Raw genomic sequence first — 20,170 nt, forward strand, 5'->3', positions numbered from 1 at the left:
CATGGCCCACTCCCAGCAGGACCCACAGGCCATGGCCAGCAGGACCGACAGGCCATGGCCAGCAGGACCCACAGGCCAATGGCCAGCAGGACCCACAGGCCAATGGCCAGCAGGACCCACAGGCCAATGGCCAGCAGGACCCACAGGCCAATGGCCAGCAGGACCCACAGGCCATGGCCAGCAGGACCCACAGGCCATGGCCAGCAGGACTCACAGGCCATGGCCAGCAGGACCCACAGGCCATGGCCGACGGCCAGCAGGACCCACAGGCCATGGCCAACTGCCAGCCGGGCCCACAGACCATGGCCCGCTCCCAGCAGGACCCAAAGGCATTGACCAGTTGGACCCACAGGCCATGGACAACTGCCAGCTGGGCCCACAGGCCATGGCCCGCTCCCAGCAGGACCCACGGGCATTGGCCAGTAGGACCCACAGGCCATGGCCAACTGCCAGCAGGACCCACAGGCCATGGCCAGCTCCCAGCAGGCAATGGCCAGCAGGACCCAAAGGCAATGGCCAGCATTACCCACAGGCCATGGCCAACTGCCAGCAGGACCCACAGGCCATGGCCAGCAGGACCCACAGGGCATGGCCAGTACCAGATAGAATTGAAGGCTATTTACTATTTTAAGGTTACTGGGTGGGCAGGGCACTGGAGCAGGGTAAATGGGGTGTATGGGGAGGGGGAGATGGGATGTGGGGGTCAGGGTCTCTCACCTCAGTGATGCAGATTGCAGCTCCTTGAACAGCCTCCTGGGGGGGTGATGACATCTTTAAGTAGCAGCCAGCATCAAGTCCGAGCCAGTCACACGTGTCCCCTTGCAGGCTGCCATGCCCTGCCTCTGCCTGCCTCCAGTCCAAAGACACCCGAGAGTTAATAAAAGTATGCTGTTCTCTGGGTTTTTTAAGGTTTCACTGCTGCAGACCCAGCTGGTCACGACATGCATGACCCGTCGCCACGCCACCCGCCTCTTCCTGCCTCAAGACTCTGTCTCCGGGAGTTGTAGTTTCCTGCTTCCTGGTGCTCTATTCTCTCCACCAACCGCCTCCAGGAATTTTAGCACCGCCCGGACTACAACTCCTGGAATGCAGTGCAGCAGCAACTCAGCCAATCGGCGGCCGCGGCGGCCGACTTCCTCGAAAAAAAAAAAATGTCAACAGAGCGGCCGTGATAGCGGCCATTTTGAATATACTGTATGTTAGCGGGAGACTGTCTGGAGTTCCGCGGCAGGTGGGCCGCCTTGCCTGCGGCACCGGGCCGCATGCGGCCCGCGGGCCGCAGGTTGGACATGCCTGATCTAGATGTTATAATTTATGATTATTTAAATAATTCTGTGGAGCCATCTTTCATGATTATTTATTATTAGTCTAAGTTATAAATATTTTATAGGGGATAACCTTTTAAATAGCACCTATCCATTTATTTATCCACTTTCACAACCAGTGTTGCCATGCATTGCACTCTAGGGGGTGGATTGTGGGGATTGGCAGACATTATAGGGATTGGGCAGGAAGCGGGAAGCAGAGCAGATCCAGCCTCCATTCAATTCATGCAGGGAATGTGCTGGGCAGGAGAGACTCTCAGAGAAGGTCACAGGCAGCCTCAAGCCACAGCTACTGTACAACCAGCTGCCGTATTTTCAAGGACAGTTTCTCCTGTCCAGGTACTTTTACAGACGGACAGGAAAAATAGGAGGGTGTTTTACAAACTATCTATGAAAATACAGATGGTTGGCAGGCAAGTGGCAACTCCATCACACAGTGTTCATGCATTATCCACCTGTGGGGAGAGGGAGGGAATAGCATGGTTGTATTTATATGTATCACCCTCCTAGGTAGGTAGGTAGGTGCTAGGCAAAAGCAGATCTATAGCTCAGGTGGGAGAATCTGTCCACAGGACAACTAGAAGTGCACTCCACAAATCTGGCCTTTATTGAAGAGTGGCAAGAAGAAAACCATTGTTGAAAGAACACCATAAGTAGTTTCCGGCTTGCAGTTTGTGAGAAGCCATGTGGGGGACACAGCAAGGGCCGGGACAAGGGGTGGGCAGGAGAGACGGTTGCCCTGGGCACAATAGTTTATTGCAGGGATGGGGGGCACCTTGACCCTAAGCCGAAGGGAAGGGGGGGCGCAGTTTGGCATTCTTGCCCTGGTGTGCTGGATGACCTTGTCCTGTCACTGGACACAGCAAACCTGTGGAAGAAGGTGCTCTGGTCAAATGAGACCAAAACTGAACTTTTTGACCTAAAAGAAAAACGCTCCTTGGGGCAGAAAACAAACACTGCATATCACCCTGAACATACCGTCGCCGCCGTGAAACATGGTGGTGGTAGCATCATGTTGTGGAGATTCTTTTCTTCAGCAGGGACAGGGAAGCTGGTCAGAGTTGATGGGAAGATGGATGGAGCCAAATGCAGGGCAATCTTAGAAGAAAATGTGTTAGAGTCTGCAAAAGACTTGAGACTGGGGAGGAGCTTTACCTGCCAGCAGGACAATGACCCTAAACATACAGCCAGAGCTACAATGGGATGGTTTAGATCAAAGCATATTAATGTGTTAGAATGGCCCATTCAAAGTCCAGACCTAAACTCAACTGAGAATCTGTGGCAAGACTTGAAAACTGCTATTGACAGACGCACTCCATCCAATCTGACAGAGCTTGTGCTATTTTGCAAAGAAAAATGGGAAAAAATGTCACTCTCTAGATAAGCAAAGCCGGTAGAGACACCCCCAAAAGACTTGCAGCTGTAATTGCAGTGAAAGGTGGTTCTACAAAGTATTAACTCAGGAGGGCTGAATAAGCAAGGTCCGATAGGTGAACGATAACTGAATTGGAGTTTTTTAGCCAGGCTTCAAGTATCTCGGAAAAACCCTACATACTGTATATGCCATTTACATTAATCAATATTTTTCAAAGCTGCTCAGTTTTTTCAACCTACTGGATGGAGCCCCTTGTCTTCATAGTCATTTTATGCAAAACTAAAAGAAAACATTCGCATGAGCAATTACAAATAAAATAGTAATTTAAATAGTAAAAAAACAAAACAAAACAGTGTGAGCCTGGAGCACAGTCAAACGTATCTCTATGCCTGTTCTTTACAGCCAAGGAAGCTGCCACCTTGGCCTGTTTGATTTGTGGCGGGCATGGTGCTGCACATAAGATCAGTTATGACACCAGCCATCTGCCCATCAGTGCAGCCTCATCATTGCCCATCAGTGCAGCCTCATCAGTGCCCATTAGTGCAGCCTCATTAGTGCACAACAGTGCCACCTCTTAAGTGCCCATCAGTGCAGCTTCATCAGTGCCCATCAGTGCAGCTTCATCAGTGCCCATTAGTGCAGCCTCATTAGTGCACAACAGTGCCACCTCTTAAGTGCCCATCAGTGCAGCTTCATCAGTGCCCATTAGTGCAGCCTCATTAGTGCACAACAGTGCCGCCTCTTCAGTGCCCATCAGTGCAGCTTCATCAGTGCCCATTAGTGCAACCTCATCAGTGCACAACAGTGCAGCCTCATCAGTGCACAACAGTGCCTGCCTCTTCAGTGCCCATCAGTGCAGCTTCATCAGCGCACATCACTGAAAGAAACAAAATAATTTTTTGCTAAATTTTAAAATAGAAACGAAGAAAAAAAATTTTTTTTCAAAATTTTCTGTCTTTTTTTGTTTGTTTAGCAAATAATAAAAAACCCAGTAAAAAAAAAAAAAAACACTGAACTGTCAAACCATTTAAAGAGGAAGTAAACCCTCACTTTTCCCTATAATGAGGCTTACCTGTAGGTACTGTGAATACCTACTAAACTTCCACAGTTTAGGAGATATTCAGAGTGCATGCAGCTGATGATGTCATCAGTGCATGCGCACTTGCACAGTTTAGGAGATATTCAGAGCGCATGCAGCTGATGATGTCATCAGTGCATGTGCACTTGCACAGTTTAGGAGATATTCAGAGCGCATGCAGCTGATGATGTCATCGGCCCATGCGCACTTGCACAGTTTAGGAGATATTCAGAGCGCATGCAGCTGATGATGTCATCAGTGCATGTGCACTTGCACAGTTTAGGAGATATTCAGAGCGCATGCAGCTGATGATGTCATCGGCCCATGCGCACTTGCACAGTTTAGGAGATATTTAGAGTGCATGCAGCCGATGATGTCATCGGCGAATGCGCACTTGCACAGTTTAGGAGATATTCAGAGTGCATGCAGCCGATGATGTCATCGGCCCATGCGCACTTGCAAAGTTTAGGAGATATTCAGAGTGCATGCAGCTGATGATGTCATCGGCCCATGCGCACTTGCACAGTTTAGGAGATATTGAGAGTGCATGCAGCTGATGATGTCATCGGCCCATGCGCACTTGCACAGTTTAGGAGATATTGAGAGTGCATGCAGCTGATGATGTCATCGGCTCATGCGCACTTGCACAGTTTAGGAGATATTCAGAGTGCATGCAGCCAATGATGTCATCGGCCCATGCGCACTTGCACAGTTTAGGAGATATTCAGTGTGCATGCAGCCGATGATGTCATCAGCGTATGCGCTCTGAAGGATGTGGCTTACCGTGCCTGACCTTCAGAGTCCGAGCCACTTCAGGCGGCCCCAGCGCATGGGCGGGAGTGACGTTGTTGCCGTTCTGGCCACACACAGTGCCAGAGCCTGCGAACTCGGTAGAAACATCAGGGGAGATGTCAGCCGTCTCAGCGGTGTGCCGGCTCCGCTGGAGGGCTTCATTCTAAGGTGTTTTATAATGAGCTAGTATCCCATGCATACTAGCTCATTATGTCTATGTCTTACAGGTTTTTTTTTCCACCCAGGTTTACAACCTCTTTAATGGCTTGACAGTTCAGTTGAGAGAGAACACAAGCAATTGTGACCGTTAAAACTCTCAGAATGCCTTGAATGTGACTGTTTGTGGAAACAGTTACATTTTTTGGGTATAGTTCCATTTTGACATTTCAAACGACTTTTCTTCAAATGTCAGCTGTAAAAAAAAAAAAAAAGTGTAATTTATTGTACTTCAATCATTCACAAAATTACAATTGATATTTCCAAATCATCACTGTGGACTTCAGTTATATTGATAAAAAAATATATGAATTGTAATTCATAGTACACAGAAAATGAGGGGGGGGGTGGAAAAAAACATATGTGGAGATGCCGGGGATTGAACCCGGGGCCTCATACATGCAAAGCATGCGCTCTACCACTGAGCTACATCCCCTACTTAGGAAAGCATCTGCATGTGTCACTGAGTATTGTGTATATATATATCCGCTGTATCTTATATCACCTATGTTCTATGTTTTGTTATAAATATAAATACACATGACTGCCGGTGTTCTGTCGAAAACTCTTTTTGTAAAATACATTTACTGGCTCCGTCTTAGGCAATCATTGTACTTTCTATGTCTTTCTAGTAGGACATGCTTCCTCCGTCCTCTAGGTGTCGCACCGCCATGTCAGCACACGTCTTTTCAGCAAGTGGCAGGCTGCGAGCAGGTCACATGACGTTCAGGATCTCCGAGAGTTGGCCATTGGCTCCTCCTGCAAGCCGGTGGTTGCGGTGGTGACGTGAGAGACTGTGGGCCCCGGGACGACACGTATCGGTGACGCAACGTTGGTGTGAATTCCTTTCAGAGCTGACAACATGTCCGCCACAGGTCCCCCCGCCGCCCAGCAAAACGGTGAGAGAGGCTGGGGATGTGTGTATGGCTGGGCACTATTATTATTATTCTGGGGCTGTGTGTATGGCTGGGCACTATTATTATTATTCTGGGGCTGTGTGTATGGCTGGGCACTATTATTATTATTCTGGGGCTGTGTGTATGGCTGGGCACTATTATTATTATAATTCTGGGGCTGTGTGTATGGCTGGGCACTATTATTATAATTCTGGTGCTGTGTGTATGGCTGGGCACTATTATTATAATTCTGGGGCTGTGTGTATGGCTGGGCACTATTATTATAATTCTGGGGCTGTGTGTATGGCTGGGCACTATTATTATAATTCTGGGGCTGTGTGTATGGCTGGGCATTATTATAATTCTGGGGCTGTGTGTATGCCTGGGCACTATTATTATTATTCTGGGGCTGTGTGTATGGCTGGGCACTATTATTATTATTCTGGGGCTGTGTGTATGGCTGGGCACTATTATAATTCTGGGGCTGTGTGTATGCCTGGGCACTATTATTATAATTCTGGGGCTGTGTGTATGGCTGGGCACTATTATTATAATTCTGGGGCTGTGTGTATGGCTGGGCATTATTATAATTCTGGGGCTGTGTGTATGCCTGGGCACTATTATTATTATTCTGGGGCTGTGTGTATGGCTGGGCACTATTATTATTATTCTGGGGCTGTGTGTATGGCTGGGCACTATTATAATTCTGGGGCTGTGTGTATGCCTGGGCACTATTATTATTATTCTGGGGCTGTGTGTATGGCTGGGCACTATTATTATTATTCTGGGGCTGTGTGTATGGCTGGGCATTATTATAATTCTGGGGCTGTGTGTATGCCTGGGCACTATTATTATTATTCTGGGGCTGTGTGTATGGCTGGGCACTATTATTATTATTCTGGGGCTGTGTGTATGGCTGGGCATTATTATTATTCTGGGGCTGTGTGTATGGCTGGGCACTATTATTATAATTCTGGGGCTGTGTGTATGGCTGGGCATTATTATTATAATTCTGGGGCTGTGTGTATGGCTGGGCACTATTATTATAATTCTGGGGCTGTGTGTATGGCTGGGCATTATTATTATAATTCTGGGGCTGTGTGTATGGCTGGGCACTATTATAATTCTGGGGCAGTGTGTATGGCTGGGCGCTATAATTCTTGGGCTGTGTGTATGGCTGGGCATTATTATAATTCTGGGGCTGTGTGTATGGCTGGGCGCTATAATTCTGGGGCTGTGTGTATGGCTGGGCGCTATAATTCTGGGGCTGTGTGTATGGCTGGGCACTATTATTATAATTCTGGGGCTGTGTGTATAGCTGGGCATTATTATAATTCTGGGGCTGTGTGTATGGCTGGGCATTATTATAATTCTGGGGCTGTGTGTATGGCTGGGCATTATTATTATTATTCTGGGGCTGTGTGTATGGCTGGGCACTATTATTATTATAATTCTGGGGCTGTGTGTATGGCTGGGCACTATTATTATTATAATTCTGGGGCTGTGTGTATGGCTGGGCGCTATAATTCTGGGGCTGTGTGTATGGCTGGGCGCTATAATTCTGGGGCTGTGTGTATGGCTGGGCACTATTATTATAATTCTGGGGCTGTGTGTATGGCTGGGCATTATTATTATTATTATTCTGGGGCTGTGTGTATGGCTGGGCACTATTATTATAATTCTGGGGCTGTGTGTATGGCTGGGCACTATTATTATTATTCTGGGGCTGTGTGTATGGCTGGGCACTATTATTATTATAATTCTGGGGCTGTGTGTATGGCTGGGCACTATTATTATTATAATTCTGGGGCTGTGTGTATGGCTGGGCATTATTATAATTCTGGGGCTGTGTGTATGGCTGGGCGCTATAATTCTGGGGCTGTGTGTATGGCTGGGCGCTATAATTCTGGGGCTGTGTGTATGGCTGGGCGCTATAATTCTGGGGCTGTGTGTATGGCTGGGCGCTATAATTCTGGGGCTGTGTGTATGGCTGGGCACTATTATTATAATTCTGGGGCTGTGTGTATGGCTGGGCATTATTATAATTCTGGGGCTGTGTGTATGGCTGGGCATTATTATTATTATTCTGGGGCTGTGTGTATGGCTGGGCACTATTATTATTATAATTCTGGGGCTGTGTGTATGGCTGGGCACTATTATTATAATTCTGGGGCTGTGTGTATAGCTGGGCATTATTATAATTCTGGGGCTGTGTGTATGGCTGGGCATTATTATAATTCTGGGGCTGTGTGTATGGCTGGGCATTATTATTATTATTCTGGGGCTGTGTGTATGGCTGGGCACTATTATTATTATAATTCTGGGGCTGTGTGTATGGCTGGGCACTATTATTATAATTCTGGGGCTGTGTGTATGGCTGGGCACTATTATTATTATTCTGGGGCTGTGTGTATGGCTGGGCACTATTATTATTATTATTCTGGGGCTGTGTGTATGGCTGGGCACTATTATTATTATAATTCTGGGGCTGTGTGTATGGCTGGGCACTATTATTATTATAATTCTGGGGCTGTGTGTATGGCTGGGCACTATTATTATTATAATTCTGGGGCTGTGTGTATGGCTGGGCACTATTATTATTATAATTCTGGGGCTGTGTGTATGGCTGGGCACTATTATTATTATAATTCTGGGGCTGTGTGTATGGCTGGGCACTATTATTATAATTCTGGGGCTGTGTGTATGGCTGGGCACTATTATAATTCTGGGGCTGTGTGTATGGCTGGGCACTATTATTATAATTCTGGGGCTGTGTGTATGGCTGGGCACTATTATTATAATTCTGGGGCTGTGTGTATGGCTGGGCGCTATAATTCTGGGGCTGTGTGTATGGCTGGGCGTTATAATTCTGGGGCTGTGTGTATAGCTGGGCATTATTATAATTCTGGGGCTGTGTGTATAGCTGGGCATTATTATAATTCTGGGGCTGTGTGTATGGCTGGGCATTATTATAATTCTGGGGCTGGGCATTATAATTCTGGGGCTGTGTGTATGGCTGGGCACTATTATTATTATTATTATTCTGAGGCTGTGTGTATGGCTGGGCACTATTATTATTATTCTGGGGCTGTGTGTGTGCCTGGGCATTATTATTCTGGGACTGTGTGTGTGCCTGGGCATTATTATTCTGGGGCTGTGTGTATAGCTGGGCGCTATAATTCTGGGGCTGTGTGTATGGCTGGGCATTATTATTCTGGGCTGTGTGTATAGCTGGGCGCTATAATTCTGGGGCTGTGTGTATGACTGGGCGCTATAATTCTGGGGCTGTGTGTATGGCTGGGTACAGTAATTTCCGTCCTCCCTGGCATCCTCCCTGAGACCTGCACACAATGGATACATCCTCCCATAGAGCAAAGCTTTCTCCCATTGTCTGGTCTCTCCTTTATAGAGCCCTCTGAGCATGGTTTGGAAAAGCTGCCTGTCTATAGGGGCAGCATAGTGGGGGAGGAGGCAGAAGGAGCTTATCATTCTATTATATACTGCAATCCTAGGCTCAGTTTACTTCGATAAATACGTTGTGATGGCGAGAGGATGTAAAAAATTCTACTGTGCCAGCATTGAACATGACCTGTTCAAGTAAATAGATTGCACCACAATGCCTGTTTATGTGGGCTTTTCAATGTTAAAAAAGGAGGTGACATGTCAAAAAAGTAAAGGGCACACTCCATGGACCACTCAGTCATTTTTCTGCCATTGCACTTCTATGTTTCTGTCTCCCATCCACCTGTCACCTGCCCTCTGAAGAGTAATCACTTTTCAGAGGGCTATCAAGGTCTGCAGCCAGTGCGAGCGTTGCCGGGTTTTTCAGAGTCTTTTTCGCATGGTTGTACTCTGGACTTGTATTCTACTTTTTGTCCTTATAGACTTTTAAAGCCTTGTTCACATGGCATACTGAAAGTGGAAGTTCAGCCTATCGTAACTAAGCTTAAAGTATAACTAAAGGCAAAAGACTAATTAAAATACTTGACAGTTTTTATTACTGTATATGCCCCTGTTATGGTGATTCACCTTCTCTGTTTGTCCTGTTCACCTACATCAGTGAAAGTAAAACAAAGTCCTAAATTTTGGGTTGTCCCTAATACAGTAAAATAGAGGGGAAATCTTCCAATGGGGACACTAGTTCTGGTGACCCGGGATCCCCAAAAAATACCCTTAATTTGCGGGGATTTCCACTCACTTCCTGTTTAGCTATGGGACAGGATGTGAATGGGAATCTCCGCAATGGGACACACATGGTGAAGAAAAATCAGACAAGAGGTCATAACCCTCCCTTACTCTATCCAAAATGAAAAAAAAAGTTTTGCCTATGGTTCTACTTTGAAGAGGAACTTCACCCATACCAACAAAATAAAAAAATAATGTTCTTTAGCAAGAAACATATAGTCTACATAAATAATAAAGCTACCAAATTAGCGTGTGCTGTAAATTGCCTCCAGCATTGCTCCTGTTTCCTCTTCTGGATGCTACCATTTTGCTGAAGCCCAGAACCCCTGAGCAGAAGTAAATCATAAAACGGAACTAAACCCATGGATCTAAGGCCTCATTCATACCATGGGGCAGAGATGTAAGTTTTCTGCATGCGTTCTGTAAGGGCACAAAAAAATAGTTCTCGATGTGCCCTGTTCACACCACATCACTGGTATCACGTGCAGATTTTATCAGGAATCTGCAACGTGTATGCAGTTTTCTGCACAGGAAAAAACTGACATGACATCAACATTGGTGTGAACAGGGCACATAACTGACGCGCATGAAATCTGATGTCATCGTGCATAAAACTCACTAAAACACTCATCAAAACTGATGTCTCTGAAAGTGACATGTGCGCAGTTTTCCCTTTAGTCCCCATCAGTTTGTCATGCACGTAAGGTGTGAACGAGCCGTAACAGTTTAAAAAGACAATTGCATTCCTGGAATGCCGGGATTGCTAACTGTCACATTTTCTTGTTTCTTCAACCAAACTGTCAAACCATCAAATGTCTGGTGTTCTAACTGATCATGTGTGCAGCACCATGGCAGTTGTAGATCAAACAGAAGCAGCTTTCTTGGCTGTAAAGGATAGAAGGGTTTAATACTGCTTTAAGGCTGTCAGCAGATCAGCCTCTACAAACTCTGCACAGTGCCTAAAAATGCAATTTAGCATGTGCAGAGCAGGGTGAGATAGTGTATTACTGGAATTTATACCATATAGGCTCTTAAATTGAATGGTTTCTAAAGTGATACCTGCAAAAGGGGTCGGCCTGAAGTCATCTAGCAGGACTTAATTTTCTGACTAAAGTTCCACTTTAAATCTGCTCCCACACCCTTATATCTACCCTGTGAAAGGAAGATGTGTATACTTACCTATTCCGAGAACGGTCCGGTCACATGATCGACTGTCAGCTGCATATTCAGTGTAGAGGAGGGACAAATGAGAATGGATGCTCCATAGTAAGTTTGTGGGTGATGTCAGTGCCCAGGCTCTGCAGCCGTTGTCGTCATTCTCTCCTCTTCACTGAAGCTGGCTGCTATAGAGATCATATGACCAAACCAATTGGCTCTCAGAATAGGTAATTATCAACATGTTCTTTTTACAGGGTAGATAGAATAGGGTTTAGAAGGGGGTGGGAGTAGGTTTACGCTTAGCTAGAAATAGGCCTGGACTTCCACTTTAAAGTGTTATCCTTTACAGAAGCAATATAAAGATGAGCTAACACAGGACACCCACACCACCCCCTGGTCCCCGCCATACTTACCTCCAGGGTTGCTGAGCTGTCAGCACCCATGCAGCTGGGCTAGCGATCTAGGGATTTTAATTCCCCACTCTTCTCCCTCTTCTCTGTGTAACATTTCCAGGATGGATGTGACCGATTCTGATTGGCCGGTGCTGTCAGAGTAAATTGTTCACATCCATCCTGAAAGTGCTGCAGATTTCAGAACCCCAGATTGCTGGACCAGTCGGTCCGTCCCCCTGTCAGAACGCAAAAGCTCAGTTGTACTAACGTCACATAGTATAGCAAGCTCCTTGCAAGCTCCCCAGTTTTTTGGGTGTTTTTTTGTTCAACCCACTGGATTTAATAGAAAAAAAACTTATGCAGCTACGGTTCGGTTCAAGTCTGACAATGCCACGGCCGTGGCTTACATCATTCATCAAGGGGGCACCAGGAGTGCCCTGGTGGCCAAAGAGGCGGCCAAGATTCTGGTGTGGGTTGAACACAATCACAATGTTCCGGCTCTCAGTCGTCAGGTGTTGGATCAGGGGGAGTAGTCCCTGCATCCGGAGGTGTTTCATCTCCTGTGTGCCCGGTGGGGGACTCCGGAGGTGGATCTGTTTGCGTCTCGCCTCAACAGGAAAGTTCAGAGGTTTGTGGCCAGGTCTCGGGATCCTCTGGCCGAAGCCACAGACCCTCTGGTGGCTCCTTGGAGTCAGTATTGCCTCATATATGCCTTCCCTCAGCTAGTTCACCTGCCGAGGTTTTCTCGCAGGGTGCCGATGGAAGGCATTCCGGCCTTTCTGGTGGCAGCAAACTGGCCTCGCGGTCTTGGTAAGCAGAGCTGGTAAAAATGGTTGTGGATCCTCCATGGCGTCTTACTCTGCAAGAAGGAGAAAGAAAGTTTGGGACTTTATATGAGACATATAGTAAGGAAGTCTCCATCCCTGGATCAATATGAAAACAAGGGGAAAAATTTGGGACTTTAATTGAGGCAAGATGGCGTTGGAAGATTAATCATGGTTATGAACCATATGTTTATTAAATAATAACAAATAGAAAACATATATCGATGGCAGCATCCATATGCACTACCACATGTATAACACCCAGCAGTACAGTAGACAAGGTAAAATAGTACATTATATATTCATAGGGATACATAATTGGAGCCCATTTGGTAATAACAGAGAATAACATATTCCAGAGTTGACATCTAATGCTGTTTATACATGCATATCGTAGAGCATAGCAGTGTGCCATCGTGATAGCAACTAGTATAATATAGTAAAATTCAGATGCATCATAAGGCCCTACGCGTTTCATGATCATCATCACTTCTTCAGGGGCAAATGCATCATGGATCTAAAATAAAACATGTAAGAATAACTGATAGGTCCACACTTAGGGGAAAGGGGAGGTAACAGGGTAACCAGAGAGGGAACAAGTGAACCTTCCCTGTGTAGTACTTACATAGCCACTGTATATGGAACGGTAACCCGTCACAAAAGAGGCGATGCCCATGTAGTCTGCACCGGGAGCTGTAGTAAAGGGACTGAGGATATGAGCTTTTTTAGCCATTCTTGGCAGTCTGGTACAGCACATTGGTGTTTATTTTCTATCACCTTGTTTCTTTATCCACTTGCGGTGAGGCGCTCATCAATACAGGTTTACATCCATATTGCCTGTTCTTATCCTTACATTCACTCTCACCTTGCACCTCCCTTTTTTCACCATTTTCACCTAGATGTCAACTCTTGAATATGTTATGTCTCTGTTATTACCAAATGGGCTCCAATTATGTATCCCTATGATTATATAATGTACTATTTTACCTTGATTGTCTACTGTACTGCTGGGTGTTATACATGTGGTAGTGCATATGGATGCTGCCATCGATATATGTTTTCTATTTGTTATTATTTAATAAACGTATGGTTCTTAACCATGATTAATCTTCCAACGCCATCTTGTCTCAATTAGAGTCCCAAATTTTTCCTTTTGTTTTCATATTACTCTGCAGGAAGATCAACTGTCTCAAGGACCAATCTTCCATCCTGCTTTAACAGCTTGGCTGTTGAAAGCAAGGTGCTGATTCGGTGATTCCTACCCTTTTGAAGGCCAGGAAGTCGACATCTAGGAAGATCTATCATCGTACATGGAAATCGTACATTTTATGGTGTGAATTGCTGCAGCTGCACCCTCGCTTGTTCTCTATAGCTAGGGTTTTGGCCTTTTTACAAAAAGGGGTTGAGCAGCGCTTAGCGTTGGGTACTATCAAGGGCCAGGTTTCATCCTTGGCTATTTACTTCCAGCGTCCGTTGGCTACTCATAGTTTGATTCACACCTTCATTCAGGGGGTGCGTCATTGGGCCCCTCCGAGGAGATCCCCGTTACTGCCTTGGGATCTTAATCTGGTTTTGTCTGTTCTTCAAAAGCCTCCTTTTGAGAATATTGGGGAGATTTCTCTGCTCTCTTTGTCACAGAAGGTTGCCTTCCTAGTGGCTCTGAGTTGGCTGCGCTGTCCTGTCATTCGACTTATTTGGTGGTCCACAGGGATAAAGTAGTCCTCCGACCTAATCCGTCTTTTCTCCCTAAGGTGGTGTCGGATTTTCATCTTAATGAAGACATTGTGTTGCCTTCCTTATGTCCTAAGCCTAAACATCCCAAGGAGATTGCCTTGCACTCTCTGGATGTGGTTCGGGCAATAAAGGTTCATCTGACCGTTACTGAGTCCTTCAGGAAGTCGGACTCTCTTTGTCCTTCCGGACGGTCCTTGCAAAGGTTTGGCTGCAAATGGCGGCGGTTCCCCATCCGGGGAGGATAGGAGATGCCCTGTCCGGAGACTCTTTGGTACTGACTTCAAGTTATCCTTGTCACTATATGAACTAGTGGGCTTACCTATCTTCAGGCCCGTATATCCAACTCGTATATGACCGGGTAGTTTAATCAAATCAATGTGATTTCCTTACAAATACTTATTACCAGCTCTTTGGACATTTTTGGCATCATACTCCACCTCCTCGTTACCTACTTTTTATCCTATTGGCTTTCGTTGAATCATTATTTGGATATATCCAGAATAAATGTACCAGTAGCTCCAGAGGAAGCTGTTTTCCAAGCAAAACATGTAGAGCATTCTGGCTGCATAAATTGTCTACAAATTAGATGTCGCACAAGTGGACCTCAAGGACGACAGTACAAGCCTTTGTCATCGTCTGTGAGACCTATATGATGTGACGTATACATTCAGATATTTACTGTATTTAATTAATTCTGCATATTTCTTTATCAACATTGTGGTTGTTGAACTACTGTTACATATGCCTATGTGAGGCAAGTCATTCTATGTATGTTTATGTTTTTTTTTTTCTTTTTCTCTCTTTTTTTAATTGTCGATTTAATAAAAATTGTATTTTTTAACTAACCAGTGCCTATAAAGTCCATACTTCCCCAACAATTTCTAATATTCAGGATGTGGCACTTTCCCTACTAACTTGGCGCCCAGTAATACTGCTATCTGGCAGGGCATATTCAAATCTAACATCCCTTTTAATAAGAATAGGGCATGACCGGTCCTCTTGTGGGGTATTTAAGTCTCCGCATCTCTCCTCTAGGCATGAAAGACTCAGATCAAAAGAAAAAAATCATCTCAGCCTTTCCAGCCGAGATCTCGGCAGTATTTATAACTGCCAGGCCGGACGTGATGTCATAACATCGTGCCTGGGCCTTGGAAAGTCATAGAGATTGCCTGGGACCATCTGGTCCTCGGTATCCTCTATGATGAACTTCCGCTGCCGGTGGATTCCTTCTCCGGCGAGTCGGTTGAAGTACCGGAGGGCAGTGGGAGGGGATGTCTCCCCCTGCTGCCTGTAAGAACGATCAAGTGGCTGAACTGCCGCTAAGATTGTTCTTATGGTGAATGGAATCGCCGGTTGCAAAATATGATATCTGAATGATGCCTCTGCAGCTGCAGGCATCATTTAGAAATCCCCACTCAAAGTACAGGACTTCGTATGACCTCCTTCGGCTGGAAGTGGGTAAGGTCACCTTACAGATTTTCTGTAAAAGTGATCTTACACTTTTAGAGTTCTATGGTTACAGCATACACTTTGATTTTATAACATCACCATTGTAATAACAGTATTCATTGACAATTCAGTGTAAGTTTACTTGAAAAATCTCCTTTTCATGTTTTGAGTTCTGCCTGTCTGCTGGCCATCTCTTTCTAATGATATTGCACAGAATGGTCTCTTGCCTCCTCTTTTGGGGTCCTCCGCCAGTGCTATCGGCTCCTTGTCTTCTCGGAGTGCCCTCTCAGCCATCTGTGTGCTGAGGGGGCACTTGTGCAAGTGCTCTCCTGAACCAAGCTGTGTGTGCCTATAGACACAATGCGGCTTGGCTAAGGCCTCTGCTCCCTCCTCACAGGATTTGACTGACAGCAGCAGGAGCCAATGGCTCCAGCTGCTCTCAGAGACTCCTATGAATGCAGGAAGAGAGGAGCAGCGCTGCTGCACAAGGGTCAGCACTGGATCAAGAGAAGACTCAAATAGGTGTTTAGGAAAGGATAGATGGTGAGGCACAGGCATTGCACATTTTTTACCTTAATGCAGAAAATGAATTAAGGTAAAAAAACTTTTACCTTTAGAACCACTTTAACTGTGTGCAGGGACCCTGTTCATGCCTATGGGAAGTCACATTCACATTGGCCTTCAGCAGTCCTGCACAGTACAAACTGCCCAAAGATATAAACTGGGCATGCACACGATGAAGAGGACCTGGTAGAGACACTTTCGTAAAAAAGAATGTGTGGCTGCAGGCAGGTCTGTTCAATGAAGATCAATGGAAAGGCTAGGGAGGGAGGTAAGTGTTGGCCCAGATGGGCTGCACTCAGGGTGTTACCCACCCAGGACCTAAAATGTGGTTTGTTTTGCACATACAGGTTCACAGAGCCTGATAGGTGAACCAAAATGCCCCCTTCTCCCTTATTGCACACTTCTATTTGCCCCCATCATTTGCAAAACCACTAAGGCTCCATCCCATTTCCAAAGACTAAGCTGTGGTGTGGAGCGAGAAGAGTGGTTAGTTACAAGGTTGTATGCATTGCCTGCATACAACACTTTGCTGAAATCTGATCACATCAGCACAGATGCAAAGTCATTTTTCTTGTCTGTGCTGAGTAAAGCCTAATACACATTACTATTTTTATTTTTATTTTTATTTTTTTCAATTAAACCAGCAGGGCTGAATTAAAAGAAACTGATAGTTTAGAAGGAGCCACTGTACTAGCTATGCAATGTTAGTACAGCAGTCTCCCCTGCTGTGCTATTGTGTTCTGACAGGGGATGGCTGCCCCGCCAGAACACTCCCGTCAGCGCTCTCAGCCAGTGGCTGAGAGAGCTGGTCGGGGGCCGATTGGCAGACGTTTTTCGTTCATGCCCCTCCACTTCTTTGGAACTGGCTGCAGTACACACGGGCCGAATGTGTGCTGGTTTCTTTTGGACCGGCCGATGCCATCTGACATTTGGCCCGTGTGTACTAGGCTATAGTAGCATGGCTAATGAATTTGTACTGAAAAAGGTACAGCTGATCAGTGAATTTGTTGACGCTGAGCAGTAGATATGTGCAGAAGAAGGTGATTGTTGAGCAGTAGATTTTGTGTGGAAGAAGGTGCAGTGTGCCCTAAATTTTGATGCATTGAGGTGCACTATAGCCCATTCTTTTTGAAAGATCTGGCTAACTCAATGTGCAAGCACACAAAAACGCATGTATTGCGTCAAGGTAATGGAAATTTACTAATATTGGAGCAGACCGAATCAGAAGCAGCTGTGCATGGCAGCCAGTCAGACTCAAGCTTTCATTTTCAAAGCTTAAACCTGAACTTCAGGATAAGCAAATCTTGTCTAAATACAAGAGGCACATGTATTCTTAATTGAATCTTGCTGTCTTTTGTGTATATCTTTCATATCTGCATAGAAATCTTCTGTGCAGGAGCATCTTTTTGTAAAGACCAGTTACTGCTGCTCTCTTTCCTTGTGGATGGTGATTGGTCTTGTCACCTCCCCCTCCTTTAGTTTTATGCAGATGACCTGTATTGGGTGGAGACTGCTGCTATAGCTCTGTTCTCTGCACAGCCCAGTGATGATGTAACTCCTACTTTTACAAGTAATATTTGGGTTTTAAATCCATTTTGTGCATACAAAGTAGATTTATAGAATTTGTTGCTTTGGAGGAACATATATACAGTATCTCACAAAAGTGAGTACACCCCTCACATTTTTGTAAATATTTTATTATATATTTTCATGTGACAACACTGAAGAAATGACACTTTGCTACAATGTAAAGTAGTGAGTGCACAGCTTGTATTAGAGCCCATTCAGACTAGCGCGACTTGTCAGCCTGACAAGTCGCGGTAGGTCGCGGTCCATTGAGTAGTACAGGACCCGTTCTAATAGGAGCGACACAAGTCGCTCCAACTTAGAAAAAGGGTCCTGTACTACTTTGGGGCGACCTCGGAGTGATTTGCATAGACTTCCATTATGTGAAGTCCCTGCAAGTCACGCCGAAGTCACGGTGCACGTGACTTCACAGGTCGCCCCTCAAAGTCGGATCGCTTCAGTGTGAACCGGCTCTAACAGTGTTAATTTGCTGTCCCCTCAAAATAACTCAACACACAGCCATTAATGTCTAAACTGCTGGCAAAAAAGTGAGTACACCCCTAGGTAAAAATGCCCAAATTGGGCCCAATTAGCCATTTTCCCTCCCCAGCGTATAATAAAATACAGTATGTACAAAAATGTGAGGGTTGCACTTACTTTTGTGAGACACTGTGTGTGTGTGTGTGTGTGTGTGTGTGTGTATATAATATATATATTAGTGCATTGCAAGATCAATGCAAGCAAGATCGGGACTGTAGGCATGTTCTTAAGTTGAATTTGTTTGTAAGTCGGGACAGGTACATTTTTTAAGTGAAGCTCCAGCCAAAAGAATAATTTTTACATTTTTGGATAGCATGGGGAAGGGTTAACACCCCTGTAACATTTGTTTTGCTGTCTGTGCCCATGTTCACATAATTTCACCTCACTTTCTGTCCCTATGACAATTGGAATTTTAAAACTTTGGATTGTTGTGGAAACAAGGGTTAGTGATAAAGCTTCAGTGGAGACACCTTTTTCCCATAAGAACTCTTACAGGAGTGAATTTCCCTTCCTAGGGGGAGATTTCTCCTCACTTCCTTTTACCTCCCTCCGTTTGTAAGTCGGATGTTTGTAACCCGAGGTCCTGTAGTGTGATTGGGCCCTCACAGTTTGGCCCACGTATAAAGGTGTGACTGACTGCCTTTGTGGTCTGTGCTGGGACTTAAATTAGTGGGTTTGGTTTGACCTGACTGGTCTAACACATCTTCCATAGTTTGTATTTTGTAGAACAATTTCCAAAAGTGGGAACAAGTGCAGTGCACAATACGTTTTTTTCTGTGATATGCTGTAATGACTAAATGATAAAAATAAAGTCCATTTTTCTTACCTCCAATCCAGCCCAAGTTTGCAAGATCCCTAGTTGACACTGACATTTGTGCCCGGTCTTTTGATTTGGCATCTTTAGTAACCTTGATTGACTGACTTGATAGCCAGGGAAGACACAACCCCTGTGCATGAGCGTGGGAGTAAATTCAAATTGTTGCTAAAGAATGCCAAATTGTACACTAAGCTGCACCTGCGTGGCTGAGTTTACAATCTTCTGGAGAATGCTAGCAGGCAGGTAGGATGCTTTTATTACCTACAGAGTCAATAAAGACACCAGAGACATACAGAGCCAATAAAAGCCTTCCTGCAAGGATTTTTTTAAGCAAAAGTTCTAATTCTTAAAGTGTGCAATCCATAATTGTGCCATTAGTCTAAAACAGGATCCCATAGAAACCTCATTTGTCAAAGTTTTTCGCTAATAAAAAAAAAAAAGTTAGGACAACTTGATGGATGACATCTAGCTGTAAATGTATATAGCAGGCAGTGTCCTAATTATGACAGAAAGTTTGCCTATGTTTGTCTTCCTGGAATTTCGCCTTGTAATACTGTACAATGGACTGTATTTGCCAGGACATTATAGAACATAATGTGACTATTGAATTCCTTGTACTGTTTGCAGAAAACATTTTTTACAAACTTTGTAGCCTGTTATCATTGTTTATAGATTGTCTAAGGCAGTAGTTCTAAAATATGCATCATGTGTTTCAAATGGATATTGTATTGATTAGTGGGTTAAAGTCAGATGGTGCATTTGAAAGGAAATTAGTTCTATAAGATAGAAGCATTAATGCTTATTTATTGCAGTTCATCTTGCTTCACTAGTCACTGAAGGGTAAGAATGCATGCACTGCGGGTTCACAACGTTTTGACATAAATGTCCCATTAGTCAGCCTTTTCTTTTGTTCACGTATGTCCCATTTTCTGCTATGGTTTTTGTAATAGGCTCTCACAGAATGTCTGTATGATTTTGTGCTCCTATCTTTGTTTTTTTTCTGTATAGGATTGGCAGTGGGCCACATACAGGCCACATGCACGTGGGAATAAAATATAGGCTCCAGGTGTGTTAGGAGCCTATTTCTGAACCCATCTGAAAGCCTGTAAAAAAATTGCTATGGCTGACAGCACACCTAGATTTTCAGTAACATCTACAGTGCCTTGAATAAGTATTCACCCCCCTTGACCTTTTACCTATTTTGTTACATTACAGCCTTAAGTTCAATGTTTTGGTAATCTGAATTTTATGTGATGGAT

The 20,170-nt window shown here is 44.9% G+C and overlaps 1 protein-coding gene across 2 annotated transcripts in view; it reads left to right on the top strand.

The window, feature by feature from the left end:
- The first annotated feature begins 5,539 nt into the window (after window positions 1-5,539).
- The window catches only part of SEC24B (SEC24 homolog B, COPII coat complex component), a 152,728-nt gene continuing 138,097 nt past the window's right edge, over window positions 5,540-20,170 (top strand). For both annotated transcript variants that reach the window (XM_082263158.1, XM_082263159.1), the window contains exon 1: window positions 5,540-5,685. In XM_082263158.1, coding sequence (XP_082119284.1) covers window positions 5,649-5,685 — 37 coding nt within the window. In that variant the 5' untranslated portion in view covers window positions 5,540-5,648. The remainder of the gene's footprint in view (window positions 5,686-20,170) is intronic.

Source organism: Pelophylax lessonae, assembly GCF_965119305.1.
Source record: "Pelophylax lessonae genome assembly, chromosome: 1".
In the NCBI taxonomy this organism is placed as follows: domain Eukaryota; kingdom Metazoa; phylum Chordata; class Amphibia; order Anura; family Ranidae; genus Pelophylax; species Pelophylax lessonae.